This window comes from Pelecanus crispus, chromosome 3 (assembly GCF_030463565.1).
Source record: "Pelecanus crispus isolate bPelCri1 chromosome 3, bPelCri1.pri, whole genome shotgun sequence".
Taxonomy (NCBI): domain Eukaryota; kingdom Metazoa; phylum Chordata; class Aves; order Pelecaniformes; family Pelecanidae; genus Pelecanus; species Pelecanus crispus.
The window spans coordinates 70,212,459-70,231,827 of NC_134645.1; the positions used below are offsets into that span (position 1 = coordinate 70,212,459).

General features: G+C 39.9%; 1 protein-coding gene across 1 annotated transcript in view; it reads right to left on the bottom strand.

Annotated features, from left to right (window-relative positions):
* L3MBTL3 (L3MBTL histone methyl-lysine binding protein 3) overlaps nt 1–19,369 on the bottom strand; it is an 82,311-nt gene that overhangs the window by 39,850 nt on the left and 23,092 nt on the right. Inside the window, exons 4-11 of the mRNA XM_075706938.1 lie at nt 18,274–18,433; nt 17,126–17,264; nt 15,753–15,837; nt 13,377–13,468; nt 11,936–12,040; nt 10,159–10,294; nt 3,689–3,780; nt 2,996–3,147 (exon numbers count right to left, since the gene is read on the bottom strand). Coding sequence (XP_075563053.1) covers nt 2,996–3,147; nt 3,689–3,780; nt 10,159–10,294; nt 11,936–12,040; nt 13,377–13,468; nt 15,753–15,837; nt 17,126–17,264; nt 18,274–18,433 — 961 coding nt within the window. The remainder of the gene's footprint in view (nt 1–2,995; nt 3,148–3,688; nt 3,781–10,158; nt 10,295–11,935; nt 12,041–13,376; nt 13,469–15,752; nt 15,838–17,125; nt 17,265–18,273; nt 18,434–19,369) is intronic.

Consider the following 19,369-nt stretch of genomic DNA (forward strand, 5'->3'; position numbering starts at 1 on the left):
CAGGAACAGAACGGTGAGTGAAGCATGGGACATTGTATTTTCTCACATTCCTGGTAAGCTGATCCCAAAAGCTGACTGCAGCACCTTCTCTGCAAGGGAACTTCAGACCAAGCCAAGGATGAGGGCAGTCAGAGCCCTCTGACCCAGTGAGTTTGGGCTGCAGCATGTCCAGCACAGCCATCGCTCCATCTCTCCTGTGGGCAAGCGGCAACAAGCTAGCACAGCTTCCCCTCTTGCAAGCTCTGGCTGTGTTTGGGTTTGGTCACAAAAAAATTAGGAAGCTGAGGCAACGTACATCTGCATGTAAGCAGAACAGATGCAAGAGAATGGAGAACTGAAAGCCAGTGTGGACCTGTAGTTAATTCATACTTGAGACATATCCAAAGATTCCCAAACGCCATTTACAGATTCGGACAACCGTAAGAAAATTTGGAAATTCCATTCAGAGGGAATGTCTTTGGCTCTCAAAGAAGTATTTGTTTCATCAAAAAAGATGGGACAGACAGAAAGGACCTGATGGCTTGTGTCGTACAGTTCGAAATTCTCATTCCTGAAGGAAAGTCTTAAATTTGTCAATTTTGTTCACTTTTCTTTCCTTTAAAAGCCATTGCCAAAGGACAATTTAATGGGATTTATAATAAACTGCAAGTATCACCACCATGCATTAAAGAGCTGTAATAATGACTAATTCTAGCCAAGGTACTTATTTTCAACCATTAACGTATTTTCTAATGCTCAGGAAAAAGTCAGGAAGAGTACCTTCAGGCTGAAAGCCTGAAGCCCAAAAAAAGCTTAGGTGATGGCAATAGATTTCTGTCGTCTGAAGTCCAGTAAAAAACTGCCTTTTAGTTCACCAAGAAGAGGAAAGAATTTTTAACCTCAATGAAGAAGTTCAATCTACTCAAACTACCTAAATCACGAAAGGTATACAGAAAAAAAAAAAGGTATACAGAAAAAAAAAAATAATCGATTACATACACTAAATACATCATTTCTCCTTCACTGTAATTCTGACATTGAAACTTATATGCAGGAGCAGGGAAACTGTGAGGCTCCACTCTGGGTAATCACAACAGAACTTTTCATTTTTAGTTACAGCCACCAGTTGGTAGATGTGAAACTGATGCACCTAAGATATTTTAAGGCCCCTACAAACCTGCTATCTAAAGTTAAAAGTGGGATGCATTCAGGATGCATTTTCAAGCTCTCTTTTGGTCGGACATTCCACTGATATTTTCGTTTGCTGTTCTTTTCTCCCATTTTCTTTCTTTCCTCCTCTACTTAACTCGAGTTCTCAATCACAGCAATGCAGAGAGGTAGGCCACTCCACTCAGAATTCCATTTCCATGTGCAGTATTTCTGGCAGCATCTTCTTGCTCCTTCCAGAAAGGTATTTTACAATTTCATGAAAAGAACAGATCTTCAGCTTGGCTTCAGTATAAATACAGCTCCAGTGATTTCTCAAACACCTATGTATCTTCCACTTCAATTTTCCCTCATCCTTTAAGAAGGTATTATTTCATGTATTCTACATAGGAAATTCAAAAACCCACTTCAGAATACTAAGACTGCAAAAATGCAAAGCCTGGTTATGTACTTAAAAACTGCTTTTCTGCCTTCTGAGAATACTGGTGGACAAAATTCCTGTTGACATGGGAATATTAACAAGCCTGAAATTCAGGGTATGCCTGCTATACACAATGCAATGTTTTAGAGAGATACCTATGCTACCTCTGAACAAACTACAGGTTATATTGCATCGTGTTTGCCCTAAAAGCCTTGCCTAACTGCTGTTTTCATTATTAACGGTGTAATTGTTATTAGTGAGCATTCAAATATCAGGAAATTCAGAATACCTCTTCCCAGTCCCCAGTTTCCTGCTGCTTTGCAGAGGACATGTATGTTCCATGTTACTACTTCATGGAAATAATCACTAATCTTTCTGGTCTTTGATTCACATGGCCTATTATCTTGATATTCAGTTCTTGACTTCACTGAAATGCCTGTTCACTGCTGCTTCAACAATTTAGTTCTCCTACAGCTTATTTGTCATGTAGCCCATATAATTATTATTTCAAGAGATGGACTCACAAAGTTTTGAAGTTACATAGTAGTTTCACGTCATTCTCACTGACGTAGTGCCTAAGCAGTCATCAAATACAGATGAAGAAAACTTCCTTATTTATTTTTATAGGCTCAGCTATACAATTAAGTTGCCACTGCTGAACCCAAGACATAGGCTTACAGTGCTCTACCTGTTCTGCAGTAACTTGCTCTTCAAAGAATATAAGGTATATTACTTTGCTCTAAATGATCTGCCAAAAGAAGACGCAAGTGCAAATACAAAGCTGCACTGTGACAACCAAAGCCTGAATCTCCTTCCAGTATCTTTACGTTCGTAGCATGTCTTGCTCCACCCACTGCCTTTTCTATATAGACGCACAAAGCCCCTCCACCATGCAACATGCAGAAAGGTCATCTCTAACACAGGCCAGGAGTAGAACACAAAAGACTAAAACCAGGTTTTGCCCGTATCCTGACGCCTTACAGAAGATGGTTAAGGTTCGGTCTGAACAATGTAAGTGGATCAAGAACCTTACGAAAAAATGCAGCCTTTCTTTCAATTTATGCCTAAATGCAAACCTAATTCCAAGTACAATTAGTCACATTATCATGCTGCATATTTTTCACTAAAGGTATCAACCTCAGTGATACTATGTAATTGAAATGAGGAATTAATCCACAACTCCAGATGTAGCAGCACATGTGAACATTCATTTAGCACAATTTTGAAATTTTTTATGTGCAACCTGACATGGGAAATTTGATTCCTCCAGTCCGCCACTGAGAGGTACTTTGGTGGCCATGATTACAAATCTAGCAAAAGTTGGTACGGTAACTGTACTGACAGTCTGCAAAGTATCACAGAAAATAATGCTTAAAGCTAACACATTTCTGATACAGCTCTCTAGGATACAAAACAAAACCATCATACCAGTAGTCGTAACTCTCATCCCAGTTGTCAAAATGAACCAGAAAACGATTGTCCACCATGTCTGTTACCGTAGCAACACAAATGAAAGTCGGGTTCTTCTTGTCTACGGCTTCCAGCTTCATCCCCACTCGAAATCCCGATGGAATCACTGTCTACGTAGAGAAAGACATTTAACTGAAGATAAATACTATAAATCCAGAAATCTCCCCAGTGTCCACAACCAATATATTAATGTCATTTTTAAGGTTCCCAATTAACTGCCCCAACAGAGTGGCAGCAACCTAATTAGTTGACATGAGAGATGCTCAAACACAGAGACTTGTGGTTTATGAAATAAAAAAGCCCTAAACATGCTGCTAAAATTAAATGTTTGTTTTAACTCTGTCTTAGATACTCTCTCTGAAAGACCATGCTTGTTCCACAACAGTATGGTGCAAGACACAGTACTAATAACAAGTCTTAAATTTCATTTAATATACCATTTCTGAATGTGCCAGGTGTTTAAACTGATTAGTAAAAAATTAATGGATCAGAATTGCAGAGGTGAACTGGAGATTGTTATTGAATTTGTTGTCAACATTTTTATCTTAAATTTCAAGTTTCAAGTCTGCCATCACTGAAATGTGCTGTGAGTCTCTACCACACACGTGAGCATAGCAGCAACTTTCCACACCATCAGTAACAAGTACTTACTGCATTCTGGTTTTCAAACAGTGATTTAGGAGCAGCTTGAGCCTTGCATGCCTTTAGATATGAGGGCCAGCTGAATTCTTCTTCCTTATATCCTAAAGGAGGGTCATAAAAGAAGGGCAAGAAATGATAGGCATGAGACAGAAGGTGCATAAACGTGATTTGATCATAATTGATGAAATTACTTTTTCAATTCAGTTCTGAACCATTTCTTACAACTTCAAAACTGAAAAGATTATGCACCGTTAACTATTTATTCTAATTTTATATAAACTACACTGGGAAAATTTACTTTAAAACTACTTATTAATTCTACCCCAATATGAACTCAATCAGTCTCTTAAGGGAGCACTTGTTTGGATGATTACAAATTTTAGCAGGACACACTTTAGAGGAGCTTATAGAGTTCAAAAGAAAGTTGATGAAGCTTTTCTATTTTTATTTGGGCATCTGGTATTACAAAGAGGAATCATGTTCTTTATTTAGGGCTGGCTGAGCTTCCTTTCTAAAATGTCAAGCTTTCTTTACACTAACTGAGCAGAACACTCTGCTTTCTTGAGCTGCACTTTACTAGTTTCTTATAGTTGGCTAGGACTGACATTTGACCTGTTCCTAATCTTCATCTGGGAGGAAGAATAGTCATATAAATAAAGCACTAGGCAAGAACTCAGGAGATTTCAGCTTGGTTTCAATTTCACCTTCAAAACAAGCTGGGGAGCATTTCCTACAAAATAACTGCTCTATCCCTGATCTCTGACCTCACAGTCCTGGCCGTCAAGGGAAATGAAGGTCCTCAAGGGGCAGAACGTCTAGGGGGAGCCTAGAAACTAAAATCCGTAATTCTACCAAGTATCAAAAATCAGTCTCAGTAAGATATTTTATATCAAGCTTTATACTATAATCTCCCTCCCATCGAACAAATCTCTCCAAGCAGCACAGGCTACAAGTCACCTCTCTGTCTCTCCCCAAGAAAACCACACCGTACCACCTCTCTGCCTCGCAGGTACCAACTAACTTCTGTTTGCTGGTCTGACTGACACACACACAACCAACGAGCTCCGAGCAAGCGCTCTCCAGCTGCTTTTCACCCTGTTGCTTCTACTTCAGAAACAGCAAAGGGCCTACAGGCCCCAAAGCTCTTCCCACTATGCCAGTCAGTCTAGTAAAAAAAAAGCCCTCCTCCTGCAGACTTTACCCTACTACGTCCTCAGGCTATCACTAACATAGCATGACCACTACCCGCTTTCAGACAAACTTCCTACGTTGTATCAGAACAGTTGCTTACACCGTCAATGCCTCAGGACGCCTTATGCATTTGCAGTGTTAACTGTCCCCTGCATGGATCTCCCGCCTTTTTTATCCTATGCATACAGCACTTGCAAAGAAATCTGAATTTCTGTTGATAGTTTGCCTCTTCTAATTTTTTAGAGAAAAAATAAAATAATTCATAACATACTGAGCTGCATAAAATAATGCACAAGAAACCATTTGTACTTCTAATCTATAAAACAATGCTAAGAGTTGTAAGCAAATAGTCTTTCTCCTTTATTCACCTGTTAAATAATAGTTATAGGAACATCTATTTTAGTTCATATGTTACAATCCAGTAAAACAAGACCAAAACCACCACCAATCTCATTGAGTAACTGCCTTAACTACTGAAATGTGTTACCTGTTGACTATTTGAAGAGTTACTCAAATACGCCACAGACAACAGCTCTGTGTAACTTTCTGAGAATCTCATATTTTCCAAGGAACTGCAAGTAAAGAATCCTTCAACTTCACCTTCTTCACATCTGCCTTTCTCAGTTTTCATTTTAAGTATCAGCTAACATAAATTAACCTCCAAGTTCAAACAGTGATACTTTTCTTTATACTCCAATTGCCTCTTGTCTTGACACACTATAGCTGTAGACCAGTTGAAGTAATTTTTAAAGGAATGTGGTATTGAGGCTTTAATTTTCCGTTTGTAATTGTAGAGGACATTCAAACCTAGCTCAAAGCTCACAGTCGACAACACAAAACTCCCACCTAGTGCATGTGTGATGGCATCAGACACTGGTACTGGGACAAAGTCCATGGAAAAAAATTTGGTTTCAGTAGATTGTGAAACAGTTTCTGGACAGTGTGGGTCTTCCAGTCAGCAAGTGAGAAAGGAAGATCTCTAGTTCCTACCTCACCTCTCAAAAGAGGACCAAAGGTGAATTTGATTTAGTCAACGTAGATATAGAACAGTATTCACTAACTAAAACTATGGGCTTTATTAATTTCCAGTCAATTTACAAACACATAATGTGAAGGCTAACTGGAATTACATAATTCATTAGGTGGAATAGAATAGAATATTTCAGTTGGAAGGGACCTACAATGATCATCTAGTCCAACTGCTTGACCAATTCAGGGCTGACCAAAAGTTAAAGCATGTTGTTAAGGGCATTGTCCAAATGCCTCTTAAACCCTGACAGGCTTGGGGCATCGACCACCTCTCTAGGAAGCCTGTTCCAGTGTTTGACCACCCTCTCAGTAAAGAAATGCTTCCTAATGTCCAGTCTAAACCTCCCCTGGCACAGCTTTGAACCATTCCCACGTGTCCTATCACTGGATCCCAGGGAGAACAGATCAGCACCTTCTTCTCCACGTCCCCTCCTGAGGAAGCTGTAGAGAGCAATGAGGTCACCCCTCAGCCTCCTTCTCTCCAAACTAGACAAGCCCAAAAGCCCTTAGGCGCTCCTCAGAGGACATGCCTTCCAGCCCTTTCACCAGCTTTGTTGCCCTCCTCTGGATGCATACAAGGACCTTCATAGTCTTCTTAGTGGAGCCCAGAACTGCACAGAGTACTCAAGGAGAGGCCGTATCAACGCTGAATACAGCGGGATAATCACCTCTTGACCGGCTGGTCATGCTGTGTTTGATGCACCCCAGATGCGGTTTGCCCTCTGGGCTGCCAGGACACACTGCTGGCCCATTCAGCCTGCTGTTGACCAGCACCCCCAGATCCCTTTCTGCAGGGCTGCTCTCCAGATAATAGTAGATAAGAGTCTTGTTTTTTTATAATAAAGCAATACATTTTAATCTTCTGTGAATCTGAATATTCTTCTCACTTTGATCTGTCTTTCTTCTTAATGTTTTGCTGGTGAAATTTTATTTTTAAGAGTTTGTGAAACTACACCCTTACCAGGACTATATGGGCGCGCGGAGCAGAACGTCAAAAATGCCTCACATTTCTTACTAATGCCTGTTTTTGATGGTGATAGGATCGTAAGTCTTGGTTTTAAAATTCACTTTTGGTTTGTTTACATGCTTTGATTTATGTTGATTTGCTAACACCTGGTTTTGTTTAAAAAGAAACGCTACAGAGCTGCATTAATTTTCAAAAAAAAAGTCAATGCAATTTTTACTGTGGGACCTTCAGTGATAGTTTTCAAGGGTCTCCCCTTCTCTCCTGACTGCAGGGCAACTCCTCTTAAGTGGTTTCAGAAGACCAGGCGGCCTCTCCTGCACCAACTTCTCCCTTTAGTATCCAAATGATTCTTGGCAAAACCGCACCAGTTTTATCATGGCAGAGCCCATGATAATTCTGGGAACACAAACACACCCATCCCCCCTCTGCAGATTTCACCCCTGTGAGACAGAAAAGGGACCTCCTTTGCACACAGAATGAACAGCGTCCTGAAACAGCATCTTTTTTCTTCCTGTGAAGCCCAGTTTGGTTTTGCAGCTCTGCTCCCCTGTGTCTGCTGGAAGCCCAGCAGCAGCCGCCTGTTGCCTCTGCTGCCATGGGGATGGGAGACACCCTGCTCGGTGGCACTGAGAATTACCTGCCCCTTCCATTTTAATAAACAAGGATACAAATATCTATCAGAAAACATCTGTAACAATATCCTTCCTTTCTCATGTCCCCCACATCCCCCCACAGTCCTCTCCCATTGCAATAAATAGCCTCCCACCCCTCACAAAGAAAGATCAACTTAGCCCTGTTTGGAAAGTTACCTACTTTCAACCCTCAGAAAACAAGTAATCAGTTACCGGGTCCCCAAATCCCCCTGGAGCATACCCTCCCTACAGCCCCCTGCTGTGAAGCAGGACACTTCTGCCCAGGCTTGCAGGAACGATTAACCGGGGCTGCACTACACAGAAAGACGGCAGGAGTGTCTGCTCCTTTCTCAGGCCACCGGGTTCCAAGTAAGTTTATAGTTTACACCATAAAGGTCGTAAGTTTGCACTATATCTGGAAAATGAGCGGCTACTAATGCAAACCTTCGAGTTCTTCTGTGAGGTGGTATTTTATATAAGATACCGTGCCCCATGTCATTAGTGGTATCAGCTTTAGTCTCCATATGATTTGCAGTGGGCACTAAAAAGAAATCATTATTAAAATGCCATACCACAGCAAAACATAAGCAATCTGTCCATCCCAATAAAAACAAACAAAAAGCCCCAGCAACCTAAGATTGGCATCTTCTCCCTCCCCTCAGAATAGAAGAACTCCACAAATATCAGTAAAACATAAGTAGTGAAAGGCCTCCTGCTGAAAAACTAGAAAAAATACATTTAACTGATGAATGGCTGTTTGCCCTCAGCCTCCTTCCAATGCATGCTACCACTATGGTAGCATACTGCTTGCTCTTTCCTGCTCCTCTTCCATCCCACGTGCAAGCTAGGCTTGCCCTGGGACAACGGAAGAAGTCCCACAAGCACAAGATCAGGTTTCAGCAATCACACCATACCTCATCAATGATGAAATGGCTTACCACCGAGGTGAAGTGACAGAGCCGAGCCATGCAAAGGGCAGGTCTTGGATAAAAATACCAGAGAACAGCCTCGCTATTCAAAATGAAGAATGTGTCTTGGGGATGGTAGGAGTACATAGCTGTGCAGGATGACAACCAGAACCCTGAGAATTACCGTCATACATCCTCCTAACTTGTCTCCCTCAACACCTCTGACAGGCTCCGTGACTTTCCTAAGTAAAAGACCTATCCACTCCTTCAGTATGGTGAAAAAAAATAAACACAAAAGAACAATCTTCCCACCAACTTAAAACTAGAAGAGAAACTGAAGAAACTTTTCATGACAGTGACTCAGAGACTGACAGTAACTTTCCTCCAGCAGCGATCATTCATTCTTAACAAAAGCTTAAGCTTTCTAAACCAGGCATTTAAGATGGAAATGATGACAAACCTTCATCACAGATAGAAAACTCACTAAGTATGCTGTAATAACATCAATAACTCTATAACTGGGGACTACTCATTTGCTACATGTAACTTATTACTACAGTGGAGGCCAACCTTCTTGAGAAATCCTGATTTATGTTCAAGAAGTTGCTACTTCTGCACAGCCAGTTATGCAGAACTATGCCCAATGAAAAGTCCCATACTGCAGCAGCAGCACAGAGCACTCCTGCCTGTAGCCAGAGCGGAGTTCGCAAAGCGCTCAGAAGAGCGGCACGTGCTCCTTCGTACTCCTCCAAGGCTCAGGTGCAGAAATGCCAACCTCTCCCAGACCGGCAGGCCCTCTGCCTGTACACTTGCAGTGACTTGCAGTGGCTTTACTCTCACCTGCCACACTCCAGCAGTTACATCCACAGTTTTGTTAAGTCTCCATAATGCATCCTCTTGACTCTCTACACTCATCATTTTGCAGCCTTTTGAAACCACATTATCCTACCCCACGCTGTGTGTCAAAACACCACATTCATTTATTTCTCACTCCCGTCTTTAGGACTTGCTCCCTTCATCCCCACATATTCCCCTCCTACCCCAAAAGGGAGCCCATTTATTCTTTTTTTTAATGGTACAGTTCAGTGGAGATGTACCCCATCTGCCAAAATAAAGGAATTACATAATCTGAAATAGAATAATTAAGCAAGCAAATTACACGTATTTCAACACATGTATACCATTTACATAGGCTATGTACATATTATGCTTTCAGGCTTGTAATCTTACCCTTTCTTCTCCCTCCTTATCTGTTCATTCCTCTTTTGTCTCTATTTCAAGCTCATTCTTTGTGGCAAGACCACAATCTTTATTAGTCTGTGCCAACACACATACAATAATGGTGATCAGTATCTAGCAATGAAAATATCCTAAGACCTTCTACTAAAGGAGTCTCAGGTGCCTGTGAAACCTCAGTTTAAGCATACATGTCACCAATATGCTGCCATTTTACTTGCAATAAGCATTCATTAGGGGTCTAGTTTTGTTGCTTAACTTTCTTTCCCTAATGCCTTATGAATTACTCTTACAGTTCATTTTGTTTTCTTATTTTCTCTGAATTTCCACTGGATAAAAAGGGTAGGATCTCAACCCCAAGATTTTAGGAAGACTTCAAGTAGAGTTTAATTTGCCATGTTCAAATACTCTGACTAAATGAACAAAAATGTTTCTGCCAAAAAAACCTACAGCATTACACAGATAGTGTCAATCTCAGAGCTATGGAAAATGCACACATTTCCAACTTAACAATACCTTTAGGTGGATGAAGCTTGTGACCTGTTTTCTCACACCATCCGACTGGATGGATGTCTGAAGAATCAGCGTTCACCCAGAAATCATAACAATCTGGGTATCCATCAAAATGGAGTCGTATTCTGTAGCCACATACCTAAAAACAAGAATGTACAACATACACCACTATGTTTTAAGATGTTTTTCCTACACATAACAGCTTCTGTTCAGTATTATGTATAATAACAGTGTGTTTTCAGTTAGCCTTTTACTTCTGCTCAAGCCAACACTGGATGAATAAATTCATTTGATAAAAAGGAAAGAATAAAAAAGCAAAGCTATTCTCAGTCTGAGTGCCTCCTCTTCTGGTGAAAAGGATTAACTAAAAGCTGGATATTGCCATTAGTGTTCAAAAACTTGAAAACTGTTCAACCCACCATCAGAATAAAACAGAAACCCTACAGAAGAGCACGAATACATCTGATACAATCATAGACGAAGCGCAGATAAAGATGCTCTCAAGCTATCCTGATTAATCAATATGCAAGAGAGCACTCAACAATAACTATGTTCAACAGGCTCTCCAGGGAGATACTGAGAACCGTTATTAAAGATGAGAAGTCAGTGAAGGTATCCCCCAGAACTTCATGATTCCATGAAGGAGTAAGTTAACCACCAAGAGGAAAACAGAACACAATCCCTCTCTCTGTACAACAGTTCTCCATATCTCCCTGAATGCCGAATGCCACAACTTTCCTGCAGTCATCAGTGAAAATCTCTCGACATCAAGGTCACCCTATTTTCTATTTAATTTACACTCTGACATAACCTTCAGTTTGCCATCTCAGAATTCTGTGGAATTCAGGTTATCCAGCAGTAAAACATGACCCATCACTTAGTGCTGAGCACAAGGTACACAGGAAATACTCAACCACTGATACACCATCTGCAAGAAAATGGAAGAGATATCCACAGAAATGGGTTATGACTATGGGCCATGAAGAGATCAGAAAAGGGAACACAAAAGCCTAGGCTATTCAAATGTAAACTGGAAAAACACAGCTGCCTAGAATAACAGTGACACAGGCCGGAGTACCTACCTATTCTTGTTTCCCCATTTTAATTCCCAACACAAAATCAAAAAAGGATCCCTGGTAAAGCTGCATAAAAACTAATGTAAGGTATGTTTGAAAGACATACAAAATGTAACTGAGAAACGGGTTCTCATTTATACTATTAAAAGCAAAGAAGCTATTCAACAGAAAAATTATTTCATAAACTGCAGCAAAAAGACAAACTGAGTTTGTATTGTATACTAATTTGCAGAAGTCGACAATACAGCCAATTTCTGAGGCCACCAGCCTGAAAAAATTGTAGCACAGCTGCAATGCAAAAAAGTGTTAGGTATTTGTATCAGTGAATGGAGCAACTGTAAATACTATCAAACTTCTATAAAACTGCTATGTATCAGTTGTCATACTTATGTTTTTTCTACTTATTTTCTCTTTTAAATATAAACTACAGGATTACAGAAAAAACACACATCATCTGACTAGTGTAATACTGTTTTCTGTAGCTGCGTATGTTAAATGTATGCAGTCACTGCTGCATAGTACTGGATACAGTCTTTACATGTCTGTCAGGTAGATTTAATACAGCATTACTAATTTAAAAGCCATCTTCCTACATACAGTTTCTGTCTGTTTGTTAGGGGAGAGCAAGCGCTTTCAGCTGCTGCTGTTTTGGTTCAGACTCTCCTGTAATCCCGCACCACGGGCTGCTCACAGCCTCTGCTTACCTCAGCCACTGTGAGAACACAGTATATTGACTGGTGCTCAGGATCCACACCCTCCAGCTTCATCCCTACTTTGAATCCATTTTTGTTGTATGGGAAAGACTGATACTGCAATGGAAAAGAACAGTTTCAGTACTTCTGAAAGTATACCAGAGAAAGACAGAGTATCTTTATAAGGAAAAGAACAGTGATTATCTATTATTCATGTTTCTGAAAGAATTAATAAATCACTTTAAAATAAAGTTTGCATTTTTAAAAACATGTAGCAGAAAAGAGAAATCAATGATTGTTCGAAAAACACATTGATTCTGGAATGACTTAAAATGTATGTAAGAAAGTTATAAAGAATTAGCAAAAAAATTAATCAAGGGAAAGAAGATGACATGATTTACCCTCAACTTTTTTCACTAATTGTCAATAAAACATTTTGACAATGTAATTATTTCTTTTTCAGCCTGTACAGTGACCCTTCGACACCTTCCTGGTGGTCATCATTCCTATAATAATCACAACAATGATGCTCTATTTTGCCTTTTCATTTCCACATCTCAGGCCATCAAAGATCAATTGTAAGGCAGAATATGAAACATCGTTTGTACATAGGGATGGCCTCTTTGATGTCATTTTCTCCTTTGTATGTTGAGTCCAGATTTGCTAGTTTTCCAGGAATATTTTTGCATCACAGTAACATGACTACTCTTGTATCACATTACAATGAATCCAGGAGAACATCTTTCAAAAAAACAGAGAGTGAAAACAAGGCTAAGCAGAACAGATGTTTTCAATCAGAAGGCATCAGCGTCCCATGTATCATGCTCCCTGCCCTCTGTTAAAGAAGGAAGGAAGCTAGCAGATATTAAGGTTAAATTGGAGGGAGTATCAGAAAAATAACCGACTAAAATTGAAGAGGGTTCTCCATGGGTTAACAAGTTCACAGCCAGACAGTTTTTATGTCCCAAATCGTTACAAATGAAACACAGGAGAAGCATCTTATATGCTTCCCACTGTTCGTGTCTAAAAGCTACACATGCTCCCTAGCCATCTGCAGTACCTCTGCAGTGAATGGAAAGAGAAGGGTACCAAGGGAGGTTCTCGGAGGTCTCACCTACTTGGAAGGAAGGGAATCCTCTCTTTGGTGGCTTTGGCTGCAACTGATATAACAATAATAAACCCAGGAGAAAAAAATGCAGTGCATGGCACAAAAGCAGGAATATGCAGTGACGGGGAAGGGAAACGGCAAACCAGACCAGTTTAAATCAGCCTGAAGTGGCCAGCTAGTAAGATGTCTAACCACAGCTCTAAGTCCCTGATGGATAGCATTATTTTAATCATGTAGGTTTTCCCCCAGGGAAGTGTAAAATCGTCAAATTATTTTTTTTAATTGATTTCCTAGAAATTTCATGATCTTAGGTGGTTGACTGATTTAAACCTCAGAAGGTCATACCTCTTTAAAGAGCTTAGTAGGTACTGCAATGGCCTTTTCTTCCTCCAGATAGGATGCCCAACACCATGCTTGCCTTCCTTTAGAGGGTACAGCTGTAAAGAAGTGCACAATAGTAAAAGAATTCTGTAACTCTTAACTTCTCAAGAAAAAAAACCCCACTTTGAAGTTTATAATACACCTATCTCAAATATACATTTTATTAAATGCATTGATGGTGTTTCTCAGGACTTATTTCAGGAAAATAAGTAGCTCTGTAGGTTTAACGGCACCATGAACATGAAGGTTCCTGGTTTGTATAGAAAGGTTTCCAGCAGTTCAAATCTTGATTAGTAACAAGAAAAAGCTCTTTCAGGTGACAAGAACAACTTACAAAGTCTTGCCCCCTGTCCCTTTTCCCCTACTGCTCGTAAGAAGCATTAAGATATAAAATTTGCAAATGTGTAAGAAGATCAGTTCGAAACACAAAGTAGCTCAATATTTTAAATTTCTTTTCCCGAGAATTTCTTTTCCCGGAAAGCATGTTCAGCTGGATACCACTCGTGACGTGTTTTTTTAATCACAGTTGAAACGCTTTAACAGTATTCAGAATGCTTATAACCTACTCCATCACTCTGTAGTTTGATGTTTTTGGGTGGAGAGGCAGTAATTTCTCCAAGCCATCAAAACTGTCACCAGCGCTTTTTTCCCCCATAATGTCATTAGCATATGACAGAAACCTCCAGTTTCAGGTTTGCTCATATAGTATGAACACTCGTATACACTTGCAAGGAACTGTAATATTGGCTACACTCCATCTTAATATTGGCTACAGTCACGTCAGTGAGTAACAGCTTTTAGGCCTTGAAAATAAGTCACTAACTGCACTAGCAAAAGCCAGGAACATCAAAAACAGACAGCTTGTGAGGCTGGCCTTGTATGTATCTACTTTCATACACCTCCACCCTGCTCTACTGATCGTCACCTAAAATGCCTCCTCTGCACATGCAGCTTAGCATTTCCGACCATAAGCTCATGCTGCCAGGAGGATTCCTCACAGTCCACACTATGATTCTGGCCTGATCCTGACTGTAGGCTACTCACAAGAGAAATAAGCCCCTTAAGTAACAGTCTAGCTAAGCATTTTTATGATTAAAACATGGACCATAACAACAGTGATGCCAAACTCTCCTGAAGAAAACTGATAATGTAACCAAAAGATAACAAATTTCAGAATGACAGTGATCGCTCAACACTATTAAAGTCTTATTTGTGATTTACCCAGTTTTCATCTATTCCATTTAACAGATGTGTTGCTCAGCACAATAATACACAGTTATGTGCTTGGTTCTGAATATAAATTGGTCTTTTATACCAAATCTCTTGCGCTGAACTGACATTTTCCCAAATAAAAAAACCAGAAGAAATCTCTATAGATCATTCTGCCAGTGGACAGCAGCCATTTCCACAGAGCATCGGCTTTGTGCTTGTTATCTCACACGCTTCTTATCACCTCATCTTTGGGAACAACTGTAGAAATAGTATTTATATTTCAGAAGTAATTCTATCTCAGAGGGGGATCTTCTGTAACTTTTATGTGTTGCATCTTCAATCAGTGTTTCACCTGCCTAGCGTGCAGCAGAGCTACTTGGAGCTCTGTGCTGATTAGTGGCCCGGCAACTTCTGGTAATGGCTCCCAGCCTACCATAAGAAACACTTTGGAGGGCAAGATGTAGGTTTGTGCTTGGTGTACCACTGAGGTATAACAGCTGCTGATTCTCCAATTCTTCCTAAAAGTATCTATCGTACAAATAGCTTGAAACAAACAGCACGCATTTAAAAAAAGTTTTATTATGCCACTTGATGCAGCATATGTCCCCTTGGACTGATTATAGCAATTATTCCTAAACAGTTCCATAAATGTGTCTATTTCCAGCACATACCGTAGATACAAAATTGATCCCCAAGGAAACAAAAGTAAACTTTCACTTCTGCTTAATATATGTCTTTCAACACCTGGGAACTCAATGGGCCTGATTCCCTTTAATATCGGCACTCTTTAGAGGGATGAAAAAAAACCCTAAAATGTGTATCAATTACATTTACACTCACTGTATCGTCCTCCATGCTGCCAGAGGTATATAAACTGGCTCTTTGTAAACAGTAATCAATCTCCAAGAGGTGGGGTTTTTTCCCAGTTTTCACTTGGCTCTCTCAGTTCTTCAGTCCTTAAAAGTTAATTGCTACAAGTAACACTGGCAGTCTCTTTTTACAGAATTGAGAAAAATTTGTTCAACAGGGAATACAAATTCAGTGAAACAATGCTGGCAATTCACAGTAAGAGATGGGTATTACCTAAAGAATTGATAGTTGAGATTTTTGTTTCATAATCTAACTTACTTTGTTTCAAAACTGTTATTTCCCCTTTTCTTTTTCTCCTGGCTCTCTGTGAGACTCTCAAGATCCTTCCTTCAGGTTTGTCCTCCTAAATTAAAAAAAGAGCACAGCAACCTCATTAGTTCAGAAGTCTAGTACAGTAAAAAAGGAGACACCCAAGGTTTAACTGTGACTTCATTTAAATGGCTACTGACATGGCTCTCCGCTATCGCAAACAAACCTGCAGATGTTTAATAAAAACAAAGTGAGCCATCAGTGACAAATCACAGCAAACATGGTGAAAATGACAGACAGAAGAACTCTCAACAGCTGACACTCAGCCAGCCAGCCTTGTCTACGCCAGAGACAGATCACGAAGCCTTCAGCAGGCCTGGCTGAGCCAGAGATAAATAGCAGGATCTTTGATATGTTCATGCTTCCACAGTAAGTTAAGGGAAAACCTCTCACAGCTTTAGTCTGCTTTTTTCAAATGGACAACTGCTTTACTAAATACAAAATGGCACTGATCCTTTTTATTTATTTAATTGTTTGTGTATTAACAGTTTTGTTACCACCTGACTAGATGAACAGAACAAGTACTCATTTGGGAGGGCAGATGCATGGAGGCAAAGAAGGCGTCCCGTGACTTTTGCCTAAGATACTGCTATACAGAGCACTACGAGTTCCCTTCTGACAACTCTAGTGTCTTCAGCCTTTTGACAATTTGGCAGTTGCAGAGCTCTCCCCTTCTCCCTCATAACTGCGCTCCTCCCAGCAGTGTCACAGTTATTAGGAAGAATACAAACGTTACAGGAAAACAAACATTAGGGGAAAGTCCTGTGATAAGTTTATTCTAAAATAAAGAATAAACCCAAGAGGAAAAAAACCAAAAGGTGCCCCAAAGCACATTACACTGTAACACAAACCAAAACCAAATCTTGAGCTATGATTTTCCAAGGCAAATTACACTAAGAAAATCAAAAACATTCTCTTCTTAAGTGTAATGTAGCTTTCTTTGTAAATAAGTTATTGGTCTATAGTAATTTATTCATGTGCAGAGTGCAAAGTAACAGATGTTGGGAAATATGCACTTGTATTTATCTATGCTGAAGATATAGCAAGTCTCGGTTAGTATCATTTTTCCTTTAAATTCTTTTTGTTCTGTTCTTAAAAAAAGGAGGGAAAAGAGATAAAAAAACAGCTCTTATCAGTTCATTGTCAATAATTACAATTTACTGATGAGGCATAATTAAATCAGTGAGTGAACCAACTGCCAGGGCTCTAACAGAGTGATGCCGTCACTTCTTTTTGTAGACTGATGAAATTACTGATGTTGCAATATAAGGCAAAACTCCCACCAAAATACTTGCAGGAATGGGTTTACGATGCATACTAACAGTTTCATCAGGATTCTCTTTCTTCTCCCCATTATCCCTGGACTCTTCTTTGAGAGGTAACTTCGCTTTTCTTTTCCGAATGCCTTTGGAATCATCTTCCCCACTGCATTCCACATTGGGCTTTTCGTCCTTTGGTTCTCTATTACAAGAGTAACACAATGACACAAAGCCAGTATTATTTCACTTCTCATATTCATAAACAAGTAAAAAGTGAGTAAATCTGAAGGTCAAGTGTTTGTAGGTCCCAGGGTATTATACCAAATACATTCTTAGAAATACTACTGGAAATTACATCTGTCAAAAGAATTAATCTGAAAGACACACAACAGCAACTGCAAAAGGAAAGCTGTCAGCTTATGCTGAACAAGTTCTGCATGTTTTAAATAGTGTGTCTTTTCCCATGTACCATCAAGTCTCACGGAGAAGCAAACTGTGAAATGTTTAGGACTGCAGGGCACTTTACAGAAAGGAAAGCAAAGGTAATTGTTAAGACTGACAAATCCAATTGGAGAAAGCCAGTATGTGACTGTACAAATTGCTAAACAAGCAAGCAGAACAGAAAACTTTGAAGCAATTAGCTAAAAGTGAAGGAAAATGCACAAAATCGTAGATATTAAAAACTGCCATAATGCAGTAATATGCAATACAGAACGGGCATACTAACACAAACCTTTTATGATGAGATGAACTGCACTAGCTGAAAGAAAAGGAACTGAGAAACTACAGTATGCTCATGTTTTCACTCACTGTCATCTGTAACACAGTTCTTGCACTTAATTACAATTAACTTACCACACCAACCATCTCATTACTGATTATCTTAATTCCAGTGATTATGAAACAGGGTGGGAGTCTGACACTGATTCATGCATCCCATAGACTGTTTTACCACATGCATCTGACAGCAGAACACAGCACACTCTGAGCAAAAAAGACTGCCTTCAACATCAGTGTTAGACAAAACCAAACATTGTTAATGCATTTACATTAATAAGAGTGAAAGAACATTATAAACCGATGGAGACTCTCCAAAACACGGCTGCTTAATATCTCCCTTTGCCCCACCATTAATGTTTTATCCCACCACTTTTATCTCATGCTGCATTTATGCCAAATTCTTTGTTTCTATGCTTTATAATAGCACCTACTTGTTTTTTACTTGCTGGGCACATTTCTGGCTGCAAAATTTCCCTTCAGGAACAAATTCTTCTATGGTACCATAGCGGTAACAGTTTTCACAGAAAACAAGTCCATCCATTTTTGCAGTTTCCTTCAACCTTGTGGGGATCCCTGTCTTTTCTGAAAAGGCTGCACAATGAAAAAAGTAACTTCACTTAGGTAGAGGTGATACATTTCCAACCATCCTCAGCAGGCCTTGCCAAGCAAACAGAAAAACGGAAGTCACGCCACTCTTGCTAGAAGGAAGAACTGGGATTTAGTGTCTGTAGGGGGTCTGTATTCCTGACAAGCAAGTTGGGTTTTCATATTGCAACACGAGAAAGAGGAATCCACTGATTGCATGCTTCTGTTGTGGCACATCGACACTGTTTGTTGTGGCTACTCGCGGAAGGAGTTAATTTTGACAGGCACTGCACTGACTGCCCACAGAGTCATCGCTGCACAGAGTCCATCACCTCATCTCCTGCTGACCTGCCTCATTTTTGACCTATATATAGGCTCATTTGGAAAAAAGGTTTGGGGGAGAGTTATCTTTCAATAGGTGAACTTGTTTCTGGAAGTAAATCACTGACTACATTCTACAGTCTCTCACAGCAGTAGCTCAACCTGCCTGAGGTGTACCAGAAGTAAAAAATCACTAATTTGTAACAAAGAAATTTTCAAATACTAAGTTCCTCACTCATCATAAGCTACAATTTCCCCACAAGAGGCGTGTAGCCTCTTATGAGAGGACGCTGTTTCTTTCACTCACAGGCAAGTATGAAGCACTGTCAAGTTCTCCAGCTTCTAGAGCAGGTCATTGACTTTGCAGCCCATCCCAAAGGCAAATTTCAAGTCACAAACTATTTCTTTTGCTTGAGCGCTGTACTGTCTTTGAAAGCAGAGTAAAATGAACTCTTGTGTGCAGACTATCTCCACTAGGAGAATATGTAATTTACGTGCTGTATCGACAGTCCAGCATCATTAGTGGTTCAAAAGAACTATTTCCACTCACAATGGAGAATTTTAGCAATACCTTTGGGGAGCATTAAATTAATCAAGGACAGTGTAACACAATAGTCGGAT